We start from the raw sequence: 22,495 nt of genomic DNA, 5'->3' as shown, positions 1-22,495 counted from the left end.
TGCAGGGATAAGACCCTTACTGACTTCACCGGTATAAATCAAACCCCTCTAGTGAGTATCTTTTTTCTTACACCCAGTGGAGCTTTCTTCATTTATACAAAGCCACCAACTTTTCAGAAAGAAAATTATTCCCACCATTTATCATGGCTCTAACACTCAAAATGGGTCGTATGGTATTTTTAAACCTTTCGAAATATTATTGATCATCTATTAGTAAGCATTTTGACCTAGGTAGCACTTTCCACTCCACTTGTAAAGAAAAACATAATATCCATTACTTTTGCAAAGTCTGGGTGCAGCGTGTTCTCTGAAGAGTCGGTCTCTTCTTGAGAGCAATCATCATTCACCAAGGCTTCTGCAGGGTCTTGAAAAAGGGGGGTGGGGGAAGAAAAAAAGCAAATTTTTTTATTACACTTGCTCTTTCCACTGGGTTTTAAAAATCTATCCCCAACCTACTAGTGCTTTTTCTTCCCTTTAGTATCATCAGGCTATCAAATGAAAGAGATACTAAAGTAACCTCTGTTTTGAACCTCATCCCCCAGTGGTGTTTGCTATAACTTAGTGGGTATTTAAGCAAGATGCCTGACTCTACTTAGTGAAGTGTCTGGCACATCCATCCATGACAAATATTTGTGCCCACAATAGAAACACCTTCCTTTGCTCTCCCAGTCCCTCCTGATGCAACACAGAGAATTTATGCCAGCCCAAAGATTTTGGACACATGGTGAACAGAGTTTTCAGCGTAGTCAGTGAGGCAGATAGGACCCACTCTTTGGGAAGGGAAGTGATGTAGTCTGGACTCTACAAGCTGAAAATCTATGTATCCAGAGAAGAACACTACACAGCAAACCTTTTATTTGGCTCTTGCACTCTCTCACTGGGGACCACTCTGCTTTCAGTAGGTAATTCAGCCCAATGTGAAGTAAGTCATTACAGCCATTTAGGACTCTTCTGCCAAGAAAGCATCATGCCTTTTGACAAGTTAACTCCATAGCACATTCCTGTTGCTTGTTATCAGGGCTTTTACCAGTAAAGACTTCTGTTTTCTGTTAGCCTTATGTCTTTGACCTCTTATGCACATTTTTCTTTCTGTTTCATTAATATCCCTTATGGGTGGGATTTTTAAAAGTAATTCTCTGATTCTGACGTGCAAGTCTCTTGTGCTTCCAAATCATAAGAACATCTTTGGCTATATGAAGAGTATCCTGTCCCTCCAAAATTAGAATTTATTATAAGCATCAGGGTAAAGACTTCAATTAGCTCTGAACTTCCCCAAGATTCAGATGCATGTGGGTTCAAAGCTTAGATTCAGTTCAGAGTACGAGCAGTTCAAATCTGTGTTAAGGTTTCAAGTGCTTTCAGTCTTAGAATTTTAGTTGGGGTTCATCCAAACCGAACATGGATTTATTACGTGAAAGGATGAGTTACTGCCTCATAAAGAGTACAGTATAACTGAGCATCTAATTCTTTGTTCCACAGTGAAAGGGTATTCATATGCAAACTCACAAAAGCAAGAAATGAAAAGTCAATAAGCTTCCAAGGAAAGAGCAATATACCACGGCTGGGATTTTTTTGTTTTTAATTATTATTAGCTCCAGATGTTTAAAGAAAACAAAATGCTGGAAAAAGAACTTCTCCCGGGCAGAAAACTCTTTAAAACTTTCAGACTCCCAAGATGGTAAAACATAAAGTACCAGCAAGATCATCGACAGAGAAGACTATTCTTGAAAAAGAGCTGTATAAGCAAAGCAGAGCCATGTTGTTCCTGCTGACTTTATGGGGAGCAGCTTACCTCCCTCCCACAGCCTTTTGAAAATGATCTGTGGGTAGTTAGCTGACATTGTTCAGGGATTGCCAAAAGACTGGTGCTGCTTCATTAGAAATCAATAGGTACTAATGGATTAGAATCCATGAGAGACTAAGGCAGTTAAAATGATTCAATAGTGATATCTGAAGGTTCATTTCTTTTGCATTTGATTTAAAAAACAATGCAAGATTATTTACTCTTACCAAGTTTCAGATCAGTGAGGTCTGCACTTTTCCTCTCCTGAATGGTCCCCTCTGGATTTATTTGCAGGATTTTGTTGAGAGTGAAAATCCAGTCATCCATATCCTGCTCGTTTTCAGCTGCCAGCACAAAGTATGTGAGGTCATTCATTTTCAGCTCAAAGGCGTGTTTCCTAAGCCTGTTATTCTGTTGGAACAAAAGGAAAAGAAAAATAAACACCATAACTATAAAAAGGTACCAAAAAAAGGTATCCATAAGATGGACTTCTATACAACTATGCCTCAATAAATAAATAAATAAATAAAGCAAAATTAACTGGCTTTAAAGAAAATTCAAGTACTGTGATATTAACAAACATTTACATCAATTTAGTTTTAATCTGTGTATCTAAAACCCATTTAGTAGGGAGTACCTCCTAGATGGAATAGGAAGAGACCTCTGATGGGGAAAGGACAGCATTGCTACGTGACTCAAAGTCGCCTACACAAAACCCTTCTAAAGCCAAGTCTCCTATAAGTTACCAGAGCACCAGACACTCAAAAAGATATTGAGTATAATTTTATTATTTTTGTATTTTTCTGAAAGAGCTTTTGGATATTATCAGTTAAACTTGGAATAGAAAGTAAACGGTAAATCTCTCCAGAAGATTTAAATAGGATGAAATCTTCCACAGGAAAATATTCCCATGGGTGCTTCCGTTAGGCACTGACACTTTAAGGCATTAAAATGATTTTACAAACAGCTATGGCATTTTCAACAATTCCTTGCAGGAGGCCAAAGGTGAAAATACTGTTGTCCGGACATTGCAATTCTATCCTTATCAAGTATAGAATAAGAATCAATGCCCATTGTATTGGCAACAGATTTATTCTGTTCTGTATCACCAGATTGTACCTGCTGTAGACGGTTAATCCATCATTTTCTGTCATGAGAATTTACAGGCGCTTAGTTACTGAAATAGCGCAATAAAATTAAATGGTGCAATTTTCCAATATAATATCCTTCATTCCTCAAATTTATCAAATCAGTGAGGCTTCTATCTCTTAGTCTTATCGAGACAGCTGCATCAATTGTCTCTCCCCCTTGTTTAAATCTGAAACAAGCACTGATATGTCCTCCTCCCAGTACATAACCTAATTTTCACAACTACTGTCTATGAACATCAGTGCCACTATTTTACATTCAATATTGCAGAAAATTGCCATCATCTACGATTAGGGCATTACTGACACATCTAACCTTGAAGTGACACAGATGAAAACCGATTCATCCAGCCCATAACTGGACATTTCACTTATTTCACTTAGTTTTAGTTTTTCTTAATTCACAGTCTTAAATAAAACAACGGTGCCCTGTAGTTCTACATACCGTAACTACTTCTCAATACACACAACTGCAGTCCTGTATCAACAAGTTACTAAGAACACCTCCTGAGCCAGCTGGTGAGATCATAGCGGTATCTTCCTTTGTGCCTCATCTAAGGCTGATGAGCAGTGAAGGAGAACACTGGATACTGAGAATAAAGTTCCATGAACACTCTTTTTTTCCAGTGGCAGAGATGATTTAGAAGATTCCTGCCCAACCTGTTGTTAATCACTTGCTCCAGTCCTTATACTACACCTCATGACCCAGCTCAGGAATCAGGAAGACTAAATTTTTGGAGTTACTTGGGTCAATGGAATCAGTCAAATCTGGGCTTTTCAAGCCAACTCAGGAGTATATGTACATGCACGCGTGTGCTATTTTTTAATTCTGCTACTGAAAATTCTCTTGGTAAGAAATCATTTTCCCTCATGCACTTTATTGAGGTAACTATTCTTTGAGGTATACAAATTTTAGTTCAGCCTACACAGGGAGAGAATAGGGTTGGGTTTTGCAGCAGTTCATTCTTGGGTGTCTGATACTGTTTTTGATCACAGTGAAATCACTCTAATCTTCCGCTCACTGCAATTACCTCAAATTAATATAAACAATAACTAAACTTTTACTGAAATCAATTTTTGCTAATAAATCACAAGGGCTTGAACAAAAATTGGACGTGGAAGAAAACTACGCCAAAAATCCTAGTCCAGTGCCCATTCAAAACTTTTAAGATAACTTTATCTGTATAAGGGGATCACGTATATGAATTTATGCACAATCCATAAAGAAAAACGCTACTTTTCAATTTATCTTCAGAAAGTGTACAAAGAGCATTGTGATGAATGCACTTCTTGTCTGAATTATGTACTTCCCCTTGCAGACATGGCCAAGATCTTTAAATCAGGTACTGTAACACTATCAGACATTATCTAAGAGAGCAATACATCTTGCATGCTGAATCTTAAGAACATTAGGGCAGGAAAACTTCAATATCCACTTTTCCATCTGCACTTCAGACTTCTGGCAAGCAGATGAGATCTACAGCAAAGTCTTTGTTTCAAATCTAAAGCCAACTATTTTTCTTTCCTCATCAGCTAAAGGGGGTTGGGGATTGAGGTGGGGAAACGTCATTTCTCATTTTTCTTCTCTGTAAGTCCTTCCATATGGAGTGTGGACCTTGAGGTTGACTTGTAATCTTCAACACTTAATTTCAAGTTTAAAATTTCTTCCAGAAGGAAACAATACAAGATTCAATAAGAAACTACGGATGAGCTATAAATGAAACATCTGGCTAAGTTTAATGCCTGCAGGGTCATTCTTTCAAAATAACAGAAGTGTTTTGAAGGTGTTTTGCATTTCATCTGGAGATGGTTTCTCCAGGATTCTTACTGCAGTCTAGGTACTCAACCTCTATCAAACAGGAGCTCAAAGTTATTCTTGTTGAGTTAAATGATTTATAGCGGTGTAAAACTCATAAAATCAGAGATTTCACATCATAGTTCCTCCAAACCTTCAGATTTATCCATCTCTTTTCCAGATTCTATGTTTACGACAACTTCCTGTTTATGACAATTCTAAGCAAGGTTTTGTTTTTCGGCCTTATGACTCTAAGTTCATCACATTTTTGGTAACAGAGAGATTTTGATGCTGATGATACTTGCACCATTATCGCCTTGGCTAAGGATCACTTATGACTAGTGAAGGCAGCTCATAAATTTATGCATCTCATTTTGAATGTCAATCAAGAATAATAACAAAACAAGTGGCTGGTGGTAGGCAAGAGGTGTTGTGGACAATTTGCAGGTATTCTGTAGATTTAGAAGGCAGCTGTCAAAGTTCAGGAGGATTATTTCAAATATATATATTTTTTGGTCATAGCTCAGTTAAAAAGTCTGAAAATCTTGCAGTCAAGACATTTCACCCCTACCCCCACCCCCCAGACAGTACTTAATCTATATCTAAAACCACACTAAACCACACTACCGGGACATCCAGGGCTTAATTAGGGTTCTGGCTGACAACTATCTTAAAGGAAAACACACACCACCAGCAAACAAAAGTAAGCAGTCATTTTTTCCTCCTATTTTTTCCTATTTTCTCCTATTTTTTGTCCTATTTTATAAACGACTGGGCAATACCAACACACAAGATCAAGGACGTTAGTTCCTGTCCAAAACTGACAGCAGCTAAATAAACACCCTCTGAGCCACAATTAACTGTACAACTGAGAGTCAATTAACAGCAGGAACTTCTTTACAGGAGTACCAGTATTTCTCTAACTGCACAGAGGACCTCTCCTACACAGAGACCATCATCCCAAACACACAAAGCCTATACTCTAACATAAGCATGCACTGCAGACTTCAGGCATTTCTGAACAGGATTTCTGTATAAGCATCTCCTTCTGCCACACTTCCAGTCTACTTGTTAGGGTCTTTCAAGCCAGCAGACTGACAGAGGCAGACATCATTGTCTTTCCGCGAATTTACCTCTGTCCTCTCCTACACCTGCTTGAAAAAAGAAATACCCTTTAAACTATGCAGGATAAGCTGCCATTCCTTACGGAGCCTGGTACTTTTCCTGGACACAGGAAAAGGGATCTGCGGGAGTTGTCAGCAAGTATTTGTTCCCAGAGTGAACTACCTTTACTGATTATTTCTCTTGCTTCAAAGGGCCCATTTAGGGGGAAGGAGAAGCTTTCCAACTAGGAAAAGCTTATGTTTATTAGGGGTCTTCCCTTGCATTAGCTGAAAGGTTTCTTTCAAAGCAACCCTCAATTCAGTCAGTACTGGCGTTTTTACCAAACTTTACTGGTTAACAAGTAAAGAACAAAGTATAGCTAAAAAAAGAATTTCCTTATGTAGTGACACGTGGGGCTAGATGAACAGAGTAACATGTTATTTAAGATAACATCTTGTTTAATACGGAAAAAAAAAAGAGAAATACATTAATAGAAATAAAGGAAAAGCAGCTAGAGGGAAAAAACACTGAGAACTCAATTTCAGGAAAAAAAAAAAAGACATTTCTGGCTATTTATTTTTCAAAGCTACAACAACCAATAAGGCTCTGTCATATCTGTTGTTTCTAGGACTCTCTATCGCCTCCAGAAATGATGATCTTCAAGGAGTCTATTGAATAATCTAAACACTTTGGAACTCAGGATACAGAATTAATTTACAACTTGTAACAAATGAAGCTCTGTAACTTCAGTCTCTTTAACCCACAATAAACAAGCATGGTCTTAGTAAGCATAACATAAAATCTGGCAGCTAAGAAAATAATTTCAGTGAAAATAAACTTTTAATATTTTAATATTTTCCTCATGTGTGCCATTGGCAAAGAACATATATATGACCTGTTATCATAATTCATCTGAGGTTCTTGTAATCTGTCAGTTTGACCACTTCAACCAATTAAAAAAGCAAAACTAATGGTGTTTTCATTTCATGCATCTGCTAACAAGATCACTATCCCATCCATGTACGCATTCTTCCATGTGCCTCTAGTAATTCTTACTTATCTGACACCAAAAAAATACAATGAAATAAAACAAGGCTTACCTGTACGACTCCTGTACAAGAATCCAAGAAAATACATCCCTTTGGCTCCTTTGATATTTTTTCATCTTTGTAAAAATTCATAATATATGAGTTATCCGACAACTGTGTCAGCTGGAAGTAGCGCTTTTTGAATGACTGAAGTAGAAAAAAAAAGAATGAGAATTGCTGTACTGCAAATTGTTTTCACTGGTACTTTATTCACAGGGTTTAAATAATAAGCAATTCCTACTCACATTTCAATTGCACTATTTTGCAGACAATTGCAACATTACTTTAGTAACATTTACAGCAATGTAATGAAGCCTAATCTGAGATATAAACATGTAAATGACAAAAAAAAAAGTCTCTATGGGGGATATAAATCAAGATGGAATAAAGAAAGAATAATGCTGTTCCCTTACCCGAACAGTAATGCTATTGTTTACAGTGCTGTTAAAATTCCCTTTATAAAGCCATCCAGACTTGAAAACTCCTGCTGCTAGTCCTCCTCCTCCTCCACCACCACCTTTTGAAGATGAGTGGGAAGTTGTATCCTAGATGAAAGACGTGATTAATATTGCATTCACTTGCTTTTTGAATTAAGACGAAAGAAAACTGTAATGTGTGAATATCTGCTTTACAACAAATAATCATCCTTACATTCCTTTTAATATAAGACTTATTAATAAGCCTGCTGTGTACATGATGACATAAGAGACAAAGCTGTTCCACCAACATCAAAGTTACTTAAAATATAAAATATTTTATAGGAGATAATGACCCTCCATTATCTTTTTTTTTTCATTTATTTTTATATTTTAAGATGTTAAAGTAATAAATAAGTCTTCCCTGGCTGAAAGAAAAAAATAGAAAACATACTTCATCCTTATCCACATCTTCATGATCAATTTCAAAGGAATGTGATGGCAGCTTCTCTGGTCTACATTCATTTCTAGGAAAAGAGAAAAAAATATTTATTTACTTATTTATACAATCATCTACCTGCTATTTCAGAGAGGCCACCATCCTGAGTCCCCATGGCATCTTCAGAACACCTACTGCCGTGATTCTATATTCCTTTAAAAATCACTATATGTACATAAAACACCTTTTTTCTTAAGCTCTTTTTTTTTTCCAGCGATATGAAATTGCAACAGCTTCATAAACAAGATTCAAAAAAATAATAATAAAAATTCTTATTCTTTTCTCTGCTCTTTCACCACAGCAGGCAACAAAACCTAAACAATTCCCAGAGAGTGATCCCATTTAAGGCTATCAAATTAATTAGAATGAACTGCTTAGGAGCTTTTTCTAACTAACAAAAACATTACAATGCTTTGGTAAAAGTTTCTACATTTCTTTAATATTTCAAGATTTTTCATTATTATTCAATACAATGAGCATAGCCTTCCAGTAATTTTTAAGAATACATATATGTCTTTTTGATGTGGTGCCATTTAAGAGCTCCATAATGCAGACTATGAAACAAAACTGAATATGAAAGAGCAAAGCACTTAAGCACTTGCTTATTTTTAAACACATAAGTAATTGTACTGTCCCAAAGTACTTAGTATATTGTGGAATTAAACCTTAAGTAATAGCCAGAAAAAAGCACATGATAAAAGATATTTTTAAGTGGAAAAAATAGATTTTTCTGTGGCCTGAAGAGTATTAACATTGTTTTCAAATTCTTGAAGATTAAAATCTCATCTTGAAAACTTTTACTTATGACATTGAAACCTACAAAAGTTGCCATGCTAAAAACCATTATTAAGAAGGCCAACCTTTACGGAACTGTCATTTACCCAGACTTAGAACATGAACAAAGCAACACAACCGTGTTGTACGTGGAAACAAATTCAAACAGAAGTTCAGAAACCACAAGCTCGTAAGCTAGTTTCCTCTGTAAAGTTAGCAAATGTTAGCCCATGCTAGCATGCAGTGTTACTTTCAAAAATAAATAAAAAAGAGGTAGCTGACCCTTTTTCATTTTCTGTTCATTCATACACAAGTTATGATCAGGAAGATTAGAATAAAAAGCAATACCCATCTCCTCTTTGTTTTTCCCATTTCAAAATCAGTTTTATCACGACTTCAGCATCCCATTGTATTCAGAAAAGCCAGCATAATGAAATGCACACAGGATACAAAAGAATACAGGACTCTTTATTCTGTTTTAGTTTGTTCCATTTTCAGTGTTTAGTGTAAACAACTGACTAATATACTGCATAAAAGGAACCTTTACAATCTATTGATACCTTTGACATCTATAAAAGTGTTAACATTCAGAATATTTGACATGGAATTCCATGGCAGGTTCTCCAATACAACCAAGGATAACTGTTAAAAAAATCTTAGGCACTCTCTCCTACCCAAATGAAGACAACCCCCAAAACCTCAAACCAAATCCCACATTTTATAAAACAAAACAAAAACAGCACCACCAAAGCAAACAAACAAAAAAGCCCACCACCTTTCAAGCCTTTGCATTTTTAGACCAAAACCCTTTTGGCTTATTCATGATTCAGAGCTATAAATGTACTGCAGTGCTTGTAGGGCAATCTACAACCAAAAAACAAACAAACAAACAAACAAACAAACAGATGCTACAGGGGAGGGGAAGTAAAGAGCATGGGAAGGAGGAGCTGAATTGCTATGGTGTCCGGTCCCCTGCCTCCGTGACACTGCAACTCTGCCCAGCTCTGCTGCCCCGCAGTTGGAAAGCGAGCCTGTCCCATTGAGCCTCAGACCTTCTGCAAACATGAGCACAGGGCATGTTTCTTAGAAAGAAGGAAATCCTGCTGTCCTCTCAGAAGAGCTATATAAGACACATAAAAGGGCAGACAATCTGGTGGCAGAGCTGGCAGATCATAGAATTGAGATGGTGTCAGTGGCTTGGGATAGGCAGAGTGAAGTTTGCATCATTAGAAAAAAGTCTTGCAAAAAGGTTTCCTTTTTTTCTTGAATAAAATATTATGAATCTTTTTATTTCTGCCTATGAAAATTACTCTCAAGGATGCATATAGGCTGCCTCAATGCCAAGGGCCAATAATTTATAATTTGCTACCCCTACATCTACTAGCAAAACCCCATCGTATGGACATTTCAGTCTGCAGTACCACCACAGAAACACCTGGCGGGATGACTGGCCATCCTGCTGAAGTGCTCCCTCACTGACCACACATGAGCCTCTCATACATTCAAAACCGTGTAATGCTCCATGGGATAAGGTTTTCTCCTTTGCTAACTTGGAACTGTTTCAGGTATGCTGCTCATCTCTCTAGGGCAGGCAGATAAAACATGGTAAAGAATTAATCTGTTGACTTGGTGTTCCCTCTTTTCCTCTGCCTACTGCCTCTTCAGACCCATATAAAAATGCAGGCTTCGAAAGGAGCAGACCTAAAATACCTACCAAGCGTTAGAGGTTTTCGCATTTTAAATGACAGCAAAAACTTTGCTAATGACTATTTCTGTTCCCAGACACACTGTCACCACAACGCACAAACTAAGCAAGCCCAGTTCTTCCTCCACCCTTCCATTTGCTCAAGAAGTCAGAACACACCATCACAAAGCATAAAAAATGGTATAAAAAGAGGTAGTGAGAGCTCACAGAGAGGAATTTAAGGGGTAGAGAGACCTGAGAAAAACCTCAGAGGAGGAACACACTCAGAGAAAAACTAAAGCAATTGCTAAAATTTTGTTCATGTTAGTGTGCACATGTCGTTGAGCTCTTCCCCAGTGTCACAGCTCTAGTTCAGTGGAACTCCACCACGGACACATTGAGTCCCCTGTGCCTGCTCCAGGTGGTCTGCATCACATTGCAGCTACTTCTCTATCAAAAAGGATCAATATTCGAAAAGAACTTGGATATCTGATAAAAATTTGCTATCCTATGCAGCCATTAATTGACATCTTCTATGACTGTGTCAAACACCACAGCATGTCAAATGTACAAACAGTTGTGAATTCCTTTCAGCACTGCTGAAGGCTGCTGGGTCCCAGTCTTTGTGTTTCTAAAATTCAAAACCACCGGAGAAGGTTCAGCACACCTTCAGTGAATGGAAATCCTTTAGCCACAACTGGATCTGGCACCATAAATGGCGTTCTTTTCTCATGATGCAAAGCTACAATACTTAGCCCCTTCCCTATTAGGATGATTTCCTATAAAAAGAATTAATACAACGGTATGCTTGGATTTCTGATATGGTGGGACAGTATTGTGCAAACAAAACAAAACCAAAAACTATGGAAATTGGGCATCCAGAGATATCATCAGAGAGAGAGAATTACTATGACAAGGAAGTATCAAACCGCCACATTTTTAATGAGGAGATTTAATCTAAAAGTCTGAATGTCATAGCATGCATGTGCAAATCGAGCTCTGTTCCTATCTAGGAGGCTGTGTAATAATGGAAATGGTATGAAACGTGCTGGACTTCAAACCAGCTTTGTTGAAGGTATGCTAAGCCCAAAGCCAAAGCAACTTTCAGCAAACAAAACATGGGCGCTCCTGCTATTACTTGGCTGCTGGAGCATCAAGCAGTGCTGCAGTCCAACCGCTCCTAAGTGCTGTGTTCTGATACCAGACAAACAAGATTACTAGTTATCATCCTCTACACAAGCTGGGAAAAAGTACCATCTGAGACACCGTCACATCCCTAGAGCATGAACTCATGAAAGTCAATCATATTAATTATCTTAAAATAACCTTCATCGAAGAGATGTCCATAAATGGCTAAAACGTACTTCTGTGCAGAGTAAGGCAACCATGTCTATTTTAGTGTATTTTATGTGTATTTTATAAGACAGAAGATACTTAAGGTTAAATGGAAAACTTCTGCACTGCAAACATTTTTCTTGAACACTAAATGCTTTAATTCTATAAAACAATCAGTGCACTAGGTAGATAAGAAAAGGTATGTTTATAACTGATTAGCAAAACTGCTTTTAATGGCTTTTTGTACTACCGCGTTCACTCTTTGAGAAAATACCAATGTATAAGAGAGAATGTAAGTCTGGGGAAGGGTTAGAGCACAAAACCCTCTGAAAAACATATCTAAAGGGACCATAGGAATCGGCTTATCTATTCCTGCCACAATAGATTTAACTAGTACCAGGTTTGCATCCAAGCCAAATCTGAAGCACCTGTTCCTGTGGTTGGTGTTAAGTGCCTGTAACCACCTTTTTTATCCGGTATCATGATTTTAATGCCTCAAATTCCAAGCAAGGAGGTGATAACACTGTTTGTCTGGGCGATCAGTGAGATCATTCACTACTCTTCAAGAGTCCTCAGGGCACCAGATATAAACCTGCCAGAAATGTGAATAAAGGCAGAAACCCATTCAAGAAGGAATGAGCTCCTAAATTTCTTCACGCACATCAAAGAACTTGTTCCTTCTCCTCCCAGGACCTTTACACCAATTTTAATGTGCTGCCTCCTAGCACAGAAGTGAAGTACGCTTACCCAGACACCTGCACATGTCTGCAGCCTTATATCCCAAGTGCTGTACCTGCACACACTGTATACATCGCACCCAGATCTCCTGCACTGTGCAGCTATAAACTCCTAAACAAAATCTTACTCTTCTGACAGACAGGTAACTAAAAGGAGAATTAATCCCAGTTAAAGGTGAGTGACATTTATGCGATATTAAGGAAAACATTAAGCCAGCTTCCCTGTATCAACTGTGCTTTGAATACGCAAATACACTCTTAAGATTTGAATCAGCACTAATAGCGTTTGTTGATACTACTGAATTCTGCAGAGTCTTGAACTTTTGCTAAAGGACCTTTTCTTCCCCTTTTTAAAAATGCAAACCACTATAAATACAGTAAAACAAGCAGAGCATAGGAGACGATAGAAAGTGCAAATATGGACACAGCTCAGCAAAATGACACAAACCTAAGAGGAAAAAATAAAAAAAAAGAAGAACTTATGCTAGATCTTACTGTGGTAAGTGTCGAAAGTCTTCTGAATACTGTTCATACTTGTAGTTCACAACGTGCCACTGGGAATTGTAATATTTACAAGCCTAAAGAAAAAACAACAGTAACAACAATTACTATAATTTTTCAGACTCAGAAAAGTCTAGAAAAGAAAAAAGAAAAGCTGAGGGAGTCCTTTTTGGTAGAGAAGAACATATCCTTCTCTTTTAGACCTGGCTTGAAGGAAAGTGAGTATCAGATGTTTCTACATTTTGAAGCACAATTTCCCTTTTAAATCAACTGCTCTGAATCATACAAGACTGGGGAGGACTGGAGGAGGGGGAGCTGAAAACAACAGCCTTTACTGGTTCTCATACCCTACGTTGTAAACACCCTGAATTAATATCCTACTTTGTTAACACCATTAAATAAAAACACCACCAGCCCCTCAAAAGACAGTACCCAGTTTAGGCCTCTACTTCTCGTTCTGACTGATCTTCATTATTTTGCCATTCAGGAATATATTAATAGGATTATTATTTCTCACCAGGGTCTCATTTTCCCCTTCACACTGAATTTGCTCAGTCATCTCATCATTTCCTTGCAGTTCTTATTTTCTAAAAATAACCTTTTAGCTGGTTTTGTATCATTTCTGAAATTGTCCTTAACATACAAATCTCCCTTAATAAGGGAATCAGACCTGAACAAAGACCTGAAGGGTTTTATTATGCTATCAAATAAATCAGAACAACTGTGACTTACTCACTACAGAACTTCTGTCAATGCAGTTAAACACAACATGACACTGTTAGGTGCAACAAGAGGCATGAGATACGTGTTTATTGATAACATACACATATAGAATAAGACAAATGACACTATGCCAAAATTTTCAGCAACAGAATGCAAAATGAAAATTGCTAACCGTACCATATGCTGAAGAATTTTCCCCAATATTGTACTATTTTCTCCCCACTCTTCACTTGAACTTTAGCACCAGCCAACACAAGATGGACAGGAAAGAAAAATAAAATAAAAGAAAGAGGGAAACAAGCCTAAAACCTGACAGTAAAAGCTGCTGCTGAAGATGATAGGGAAAAGAAGGGAAGTCATAAAGGAAAATGGTAGAGATCTATGTTAGATAAAGAAGCAGCAGCATAAAGGGTAATTTAATCTAAGGTGAGAACAGGAAAAAGTCTCACAGAAAGGCATGGAAAGGATGAGATTGCAGGAGGCAGAGAGAATGGAACAAAAGACAGATCAAAGAGACTGGAATGCAAAACGCTAAGCAGCAAGAGGAGGAGAAATGGCAATAAAGGGACAAGATAGGTTACTCCATCTGGCAATATTTGCTCTCTTTCTCGCCAGCCTCTTCTGATGTTCCCATGGGAGTCACTGCTTTCACAGCAATCTTCACCTCAGAAGGGACAGAAAGGGGATTTACCAGGCTGCTGGAGCAAAAACTGAAATGGACTGAAAGCCTAAAGGTGGTGTTCTCTAAATTATTCAGTGCTGGCTTAACAAATCTCCTTTTTAAATCTCGTGTATAGTATTGTAACAGACTGATTATGCATCTTACAAGGTCAGGTCTGAAGCCTACACCACTCTGATGTTGTTCCTACATTGCTCTGCCTTTGAATAGACAAAAAAAAAAAAAGGAAACAAACAATCAAAAACAATCAGAAAAACAAAACTCAGTGCTTTTTTTTGCCACTCTTCAAGAAATGACATTGTCACTTTTGTGTCTGTGTGACCCAAGTTTCATTAAACTATCTAATAGTCACCTGGGTTATAAGAGTACTCTTACAAGAGCAACACGTCCGCTGGCTGTACAGGAGCCAACGAACAGCTCATTCATTGAGTGTTGCGAGGAGGAGCACAGACCCTTCAATTCACACTTCACTCTCTTTCTACTTGGCAAATGAAAAATAACTGTGCCTTCTGCTGAAAGGATGGCTTTTCCCCCATGGTACTTTCATCACCAAGTATTCTACTTAACAGATGCAATTAGTGTCCACAGAGAATTCTCCACATCAGCTTTAGTGCAAACATTACAGATTGATGTGTTCCCAAAATAGCATTTTCTCTTCAGAATATCCCTTATTGCATTGACGTCTAAAAGTTATTTTCTTGGAAATTATTATTGGAAATTGAATTTTAATAATGAGGAAAAATACCCGTGAGGAGCAAGAAAACCCTTTCTGGAGGCAGAGATTTCACCAGGAACCCAGAACCGGCAGAGAGCGGAGGTACCGCTGCACAGCTGTTGAGCTCAAGTGGACTTGGGGGGGGAGGAAAAATACAAACTGAAATGGAAGCTCTGGGACGTGGGAGGGCTGGCACACGTTTGCATGAACTTTCCTATTCTGCTGTTGACCAGGCAGGCTGCACAGCCCGTTCCCAGGGGGAATATCAAATTCCAATTATTTTCCCCCTTGCCCAGCAGGTCCAACTTCTCCTTAAAGAGGCAGACTACCCTGCAAGCTTTTTCCACTTGCATCTTCTTAGCTCTTGTTCTGGTGGTGACAGTGTGATGGCTACCGCAGTGAGAGAGGAGCTTAATAAAAACTTGCCCTGCAATGCAAACAAACCTTTTGGATGAAGAAAAAAGAAAAATGGAAGTGAGATAAACACAACTGAAGCAAACACTTGAAAGCAACTGGAGTTTCTTTCCTCCCCAGCTTCTATTCTCTCTAAGACAGTGCTGGGTGTGCAGTCTTGGGAAATAGGGCCACACGTATGACAACAGGCATTCATGGAACAACCCAGCCTCCTGCAGAGAAACCCGACGCATGGAGCGGTTCTGCCACCTCGCCTACCCTGAAGAGTTAAGTGGAAAGCAGGAGATGTTGAACAGGGAAGGGCAAGCGCAAGGGCTTGGAAACAGAAAGCAAAGAGCATCCAGAGCTGGAGGCAGCCACGGCACCAAAGGGGAAGCTGCAGAGCACACTGCGCTCTGCCCCAGGGCCGGCGACACGCTAATAACGCCTTCCCCACTGCTTCCCCTTCCTGGGACCTTTCCTGCAATGACAAGAGGACACCGCAGGAGAAATTGGGAAGGCGGAAGGCACTGTGACAGCCCCAGCTAAAATTCTGCTCCCCCATGCCCACCGAGAGCCAGCAGCCTCTCAGCCAGCTGCTGGCAAAGACCTCCACTTTAGGGCTCTCAGAGCTATTTCCATACCAACACAGGTCACATATACAGCAAAGAGCGGTGACACAGAACAGCAACAAACCACAACATTAAAACACACTATTACTTTAAAATATTAAACATTAAATATTTACCCCTTCTGCTATCAAAACACCCACTAGAGTTTAATAATACATGTCATTGTCCTGATGCTACTTTTCTTTAAGGTATTTAAAAGAGATTTTGAAGTCAGGAAATTCATTGTGATGAATAACAATAAAACTTTGTGACATTTATCAACATGAGTTCCCATTTTGAAATGTGTAAGTGCAATGGAGATTAGATAGTGCATAAAAATCCTAAGAAAAAAACTGTGCTGACACACAACCACCTTCAGTAGTTATTCAGTGGCTCTTCTAACATTATAATTAATAAAACTGATGTTTAGTCATTACGTAAAGGTTCTGTACAGACAAACTGCAAAATCTCAAATAGAAAAAACTGCCAGATGAATGACAAGGGCTATAAAAAACTTAATGTAACTGACAACTCCAACCTTCCTATCTAGAAAATCTATGCGGGAAATGAAGTTTCAGTATTATTACACTATTATTTCATTTTGATGCAATGCTTTTCAGCCAGCAGAATCCCTGCTGCATGAGGACTACAGTTACACCCACAAGTGAAAAGGAGCCAGCGCTGGGGTGCAGGGAAGCTCTTCTGAGTGTCAGGAGCTCTCCCCAGGAAGCTTGTTTCCTCGCTGTCCTCACTGCTCGGAGTCATTTCCGTAAGCTAAAACACCATAATCTGACATCAAATAGTGAGTCACCAGACAGGTCTAAGTTGTGCTGCATGTGGAAGGGCAGCCTGGTGTTAGCATGCCCTGTGCCTGGTGTCTAGATTCCCTGATGTAATGCACTGGCAGACGGACAGATGTCAGGCTGGGTCAGGAGCCTACCTGGGAGGGAGGGGTGAGACGGCTTCTCAATGGCCTTTCTGGGCTTACTTTCTGCAATTACAACAAACAATCTAAAGAAGCTTCTTCAGCAAGGTGCTCTGTTCTGCTCTGGCCCCTGCAGAGTTCCCAGCACATCCCTCCTCACCCACGTGGCCAACACCTCTATAACATACTTGCCAAAAACATTTTTGCATGGAGCACCTGGCTCAAGTTGATTTAAGGAAGGACAGGTGAAAAGTAATATTTACTACCTAGATGATTTCTAGAATATTATTCAGATACACACAAAAATAGTATGCCTTATGTGTATATACATGTATACCCTCTGGACGTACTGACCTCCTGCAAAACATTATGGGATTAAATATGTTGCAATCAGATAGCTTCAGTTCCTCAAACTAAGTACAGCTTTGAATTGCAAAATGCACTGTCCCCTTACATTGCCATATGAAACGTGGAAAAAAAAATTGAGGATTGCCAATTGATCTCCATATTCAAGAATACAGAGTTGGAAAAGATTACATTATGCACTTTTTCACCATCTAAAATGAATATTTTTATATTGTTTCTTGTGGAGTGAGTCTTTTTGACAAAATTATAGCCCATGAGTGCAATAATGGTTGGCATAAATGCATGCAGCAGACTCAGGAGTGAGAAAAATTCAGAAGACAGGAGGAAACAGGATGGTACAGAACAGAATTCCAGGAAGTTAAGAGCACTTCAAAAACAAATATTGAAGACAATTTTGTTCTGGTTTTTAAAGTTCTGGAAACTTCACTTTTCTTGGAACCTTAGTTACTCAAGCTCTTGCTGCCTAAGGAAAGTTAAGGTAGAAAAGTCCATAGGGAAAATATCTTAAGAGAGGTACAGCTATAGGAATGATAGATTCACAAAGAATTGTATTTAGAATATACCTAAGAAGTATAAATGAATAAAGGGACTCATATTAACCAGTCATAAAAAGTAAAATATTCTCTTTGCATCCTACAAAAATATTTAGTTATCAAACAACTATTTAAATACTCATTAAAAAAAATCTTCATTTTACAGTCTCAGCAAAAAGCAGACCATTAGACATCGTAAAGTAAATTCTTCTGTCCCACTCATTACTGTAATATCTCAACATCACCAATGGTACCTAGACTGAAATCTGTTACAAGGGCCTTATCATAGCAGTCTTATACTCTTTTTAAATCAGGCAGCAGTACTTCATGGACAAGACCACCTGAACAACACCAAGTGTCCGGAAGGATGAAACAGAAGATGATCACGCACCCAAGCTATCAAAATGGTTTCAATGCTATGTCCTCACACTGTGCCGTATTCATCTCACCTTCAACAGCAGACCCTTAATGCGTAGTTAACTGACTCAGCTCCACGTCTTTGTGTCACAGCTTCCTAAACTACTGAGATAGTGAAGTGTTCATTGATGGTTGAACACAGTCATTACCACTTAGGGGGGAACACCAAAACGGCTTCAGAGAGATGAAGCTGTACATTGCCTTTGTACAGCTTCACCAACAGTCCGATCAGGGATCAGACATTTAATGCTGGTTTTAATCCTGGCTCCAGAGGATCAAGTATGTACAAGATGGATTCCTTTGCTGTTCATGAGACCATTGCATATCTGAAGGAAGAGAAGCTTCCTTCACTGTGTAAAGTGTTGGGGTTTTCACAGCTCTAAAGAAAGAAGTGAAGTTCACCAGCTCCAGCCCCGCACAGCCACCCAGAGCTGCTGGACACCAGGCCAGAAGACAGACTGCTGCTGGGTCCGTACAGACTGGGGCAGTCACTGCAGAGGACTGTAACCATAGATCTTCACAGCACCTCAGGCTCAGTTTTACTTATTTTTGGACTAGAAACCATCTTCTTCCTGGAGCTTAATTTGTTTTATATATTGCTTTTGGCTTTGTGGCAGAAGTGGAACATATGGATTACTACTTTAAAAGAGGGTCACATCCTGCCATTATTCCATGCACAGCCTTAGTCCTCTAGTACTGTTTTTTCCACTACTTTCCTCCCATCTCCCGCTCCCCTTGGCTTGCTGGTATTGCAGAGAAAGCAAATAGAGCTGCTCAATATGTATTTTATCAGGTTGTCATTAGCATCCCCTTGGAGTACTCAGCTGTAATGATTCCCAGATTCCATGCACTAATGTTCCATTTTTAGATCCACCACTTTCCCTGTAAAGCAGTGAGGACAGTGCTGGCCTTGCAACTTGAGGAACCTTAAAATAAAAAGCAGACCCCAAAGTGTTGAAAAGGCAGTGAGAATTCTGGGAAGGTAGATTATTCCATAAGCTGTGTTATCTTTTACCCCTCCTGTCATTGCATAAGATGGCATGGTTCAGGCAATTTGAGCTGGCAGTAAGTTGCTACTGCTCTTTCTAGACCTGCTGCTAGAAAGAAATATTGCCTATAAAATGTCATGTTGCATAGAATTTAACAGCTATATTTCTTTCTAATATTGTTTTTTTTTTCCTAACCCACTGTGTTTGTCTGTAACTGACTTTTCATCTGCAAATTATCTTGCGGTTATGCTCCATGGGAAATAGCCCATACTCAAAGTAGGAAGCCAGGTGTGCAAAACCCCAATCTGTGAAAAAAAGGCAGAGAACACATGGATTACTGGCTCATTATTAAGTGAGTGTGCTTGTAATTCAATGTCTTACAGAAGCTGGCTGACGATTCAATTCCCTAAATCCGTTCTGCTAATGGAAATGACGGGCTATATTTCAAATCCATAGTGAAAGATTGAGAAAATTCAGAGAAGTGGCTGAAGTAAACTCATTGGAGATGTTGGGTGCACAATTCAAATGTCTTTCAAAGTAATAAAATCAGTAACAACCCCAAATATCCCTGAGGCAGTAGGAGAGCAAGCAGAACCTTTTTTAATCTGAGACCACATCTGGAAACAATACTATATTTTTTAAAAAGACACAGCAGGAAATCATGCCTAGTGGGGTTCTAACTGCCACTGAAGAACTTTGCTTGTCTTTCTACTATAAAGGTAGAGAAACCTCTAGATACTGATAATAAATATAAGCCTCTACGCATCCTTCATAGTGCACCTCTTCCCCCGATAGTGGTAATGTACACTTCAAATACATAATAACTAAGAGTCTACAACCACATCAAACATATATACATATATATATATATATATATAGTGAAAAGGTGTCGATATTTTCTAAGCTCGGAGCATTCTGGGTACCACTGATTAGCACTCACGTAAAAATACCAATACCAATGGACTAGCAGTGACAGGGAACGAAGCTGGAGAACAGCGGAATGAGGGATAGATTCAGCGCATTTGTAGTTTTTCTAGACACAAATATAGAAGAGCTAGCACTTACAGACATGCTGTTAACCTCCTCCCTTCCCCCCAACCTCCCTTCTGGCCTCCAAAAATCAAACCTTATTCAAATCACCTAAACAATATTAAAACAAAGAGGATGTTCACTATCAATGCATCAACGTCCCCAAAAAACCTTGGCTTTATTTGAAAAATAAAGGATACAGACATTAGATATTTACCTCTTTAACAAATAAACTTTCTGCTTTTTGTTCTGCATCTTCAGGTACAGAAGGATACAGCGTCCTGATTTCCAGTGAAATTGTGTCTGTCTGACGATAAACAAACAAAAAAACAAATTAGCCAGGATGACAGAAGAGACGTTTTGTCTCATGAAGACAAGAGAACCAGTATTATTACTGCTTGCATTTTTCTTTTTTTCTCCGTGCAGACAATACACATGCACACCAACTGCAACCCAATTCCCTCCCTCACACATTATCAATAATATCAGCTAAAGAATTCATTAACAAGCAAGGGAAGTGTTCAAACAGATTTCTGGGAACAACCTTTTTCCAAGCAAACTGGGATCCAGAAGGCCCCCACAACAGGCTGGGCTTCCCTTAGTCCAAGGAGAGGCCAGGGCCACCAGCAATGTTCCTCTGTGTGACCCAGGACCTCCATGGGGTGGTCAGGCAAGTCAGTCCCTAGGCAAAAATCACGAGGGGAGGCTTTGGGGCACTTGGAGTTAATCCGCAGATCAGGCCCACTCATTTTCTCCACTGTAAGATGAAAAGCAAACTAGTGACAGCACACCCCAGCAGACCAGATTTTGCTCTCGGTTACAAGGGAATAACTCCACTCGAGGTAACCTAAGGCTGAAACCAAGCCAAATGTCATCTCGCAGCTCATCGTCTCTTCCCTTACAGAACAGGCACGTGATTTCCAGGGGAAGGCCTACTGCCGATGGCTGGGTTAATGAGGAACCCATTGCTTTCTACAGCCACGAAGCAGCCTGCAGCACCCAGTGCTATTGGACAGCCCGTGAGGGTCTGTTTCGTATCCCCAGTCTCAGACTAAAAAGGGATCGTTCTTCTCCACAAATTGAAGTACCCAGGCTGCGTGTGACAGTCACCTGGCTGTTACTGACTGAATTGCTCTTTGCAGCTTACAAACGCCACGCTGGTTCCTCTTATGGCTTTTCCTATGAGTAATCCTGAGAGAAAGGCATACATCACACAGGCAGATGAAGACCTCATGGGGTTCCCCAAACTTTTTCTGTTTCAGCTGGATAGCTGAGGATACAGCACAGATAGATCACTTGGGCTCCGACAAGTAGTGATGGTCCCAGCGTAGTATGAATAAACCCTCTTGTTCTGATAAACTATGCAAGCTTTCCTAAATGTGGATTACAAGGCTCTCTCTTTGTATTACCAAAGCACACATGCAGTGAAGATTTACACAGTCATTTAGTCTATGAATAAAAGAGACAACCGATGGAGAAATATGGATTTTGAGGCCACACTTAGTGATAGTGAAGATGGCTGGATCCTTCACTGCTTAGGGACTTCCCAGCAATGCCCACAGCCTCTGGGAGACACTTGCTTTCTTATTTCACACATGCATAACATTTCAAGTCCCTTTTTTAAGCAGTGCTGAGAAGATGCAATCCCTGAGCACAGCTGAAAACCCACAGTTGTGGCACCACAGGAGCCCTTCACCAGGCTGGGGCCCAGCCACCAGCAGCAGAAGCCACAAAACACGCACGCTGCCCTTCCATGGCATCACAGCTGCTAAAGATGATCAGCAGACACAAGGTAGAGCGGGAGGACACAGAAAAGAGGTGTGATGAACTCTGTACCTCACATTGACCCTGTGAGGATGGTGACTAAGCTGCAGAGAGACCAACAACCTCTTCTGCTTGACCACAATAAAACGTATTTGCCCTGCACACTATGCAAAAGAGAGTTTTCAGTATTTATTTAAAATGTATACCATTTTTTTAAACCTAACGCAGCAACACTTCCTGTCAACTGCTATCAACACGCTGACCAAGACAGCTCAACATTTTCCCAGTGGGGTTGCCGTGCCTGCCTTCCCTCAGAGCTTGTGTGAGAGGTTACAAGACTGCAGCAGAACAAGAGCTGGAACTGCAATCCACGGCTTCGCGTGCAGCACTCGCCTGCACTTTTCATCTCAACGAGATTGCCCTTTGGAGGAAAGAAACAGAGCTGTGCAAAACTGAGAAATCGCTAACATGGGGCTTGTTGCACTTG

At 39.5% G+C, this 22,495-nt stretch overlaps 1 protein-coding gene across 13 annotated transcripts in view; it reads right to left on the bottom strand.

Moving 5' to 3' along the window:
• DOCK10 (dedicator of cytokinesis 10) overlaps positions 1-22,495 on the bottom strand; it is a 152,052-nt gene that overhangs the window by 68,678 nt on the left and 60,879 nt on the right. For all 13 annotated transcript variants that reach the window (XM_083848558.1, XM_083848557.1, XM_083848550.1 and 10 more), the window contains exons 3-9: positions 20,462-20,551; positions 12,859-12,941; positions 7,789-7,861; positions 7,332-7,463; positions 6,931-7,065; positions 2,011-2,194; positions 279-364 (exon numbers count right to left, since the gene is read on the bottom strand). In XM_083848558.1, the coding sequence (XP_083704684.1) occupies positions 279-364; positions 2,011-2,194; positions 6,931-7,065; positions 7,332-7,463; positions 7,789-7,861; positions 12,859-12,941; positions 20,462-20,551 (783 nt within the window). The remainder of the gene's footprint in view (positions 1-278; positions 365-2,010; positions 2,195-6,930; positions 7,066-7,331; positions 7,464-7,788; positions 7,862-12,858; positions 12,942-20,461; positions 20,552-22,495) is intronic.

Source organism: Anser anser (genome assembly GCF_964211835.1).
Source record: "Anser anser genome assembly, chromosome: 9".
Classification (NCBI taxonomy): Eukaryota; Metazoa; Chordata; class Aves; order Anseriformes; family Anatidae; genus Anser; species Anser anser.
Note: the sequence above shows the minus strand (reverse complement) of the source record. Positions and strands in the feature narration are given on the sequence as shown.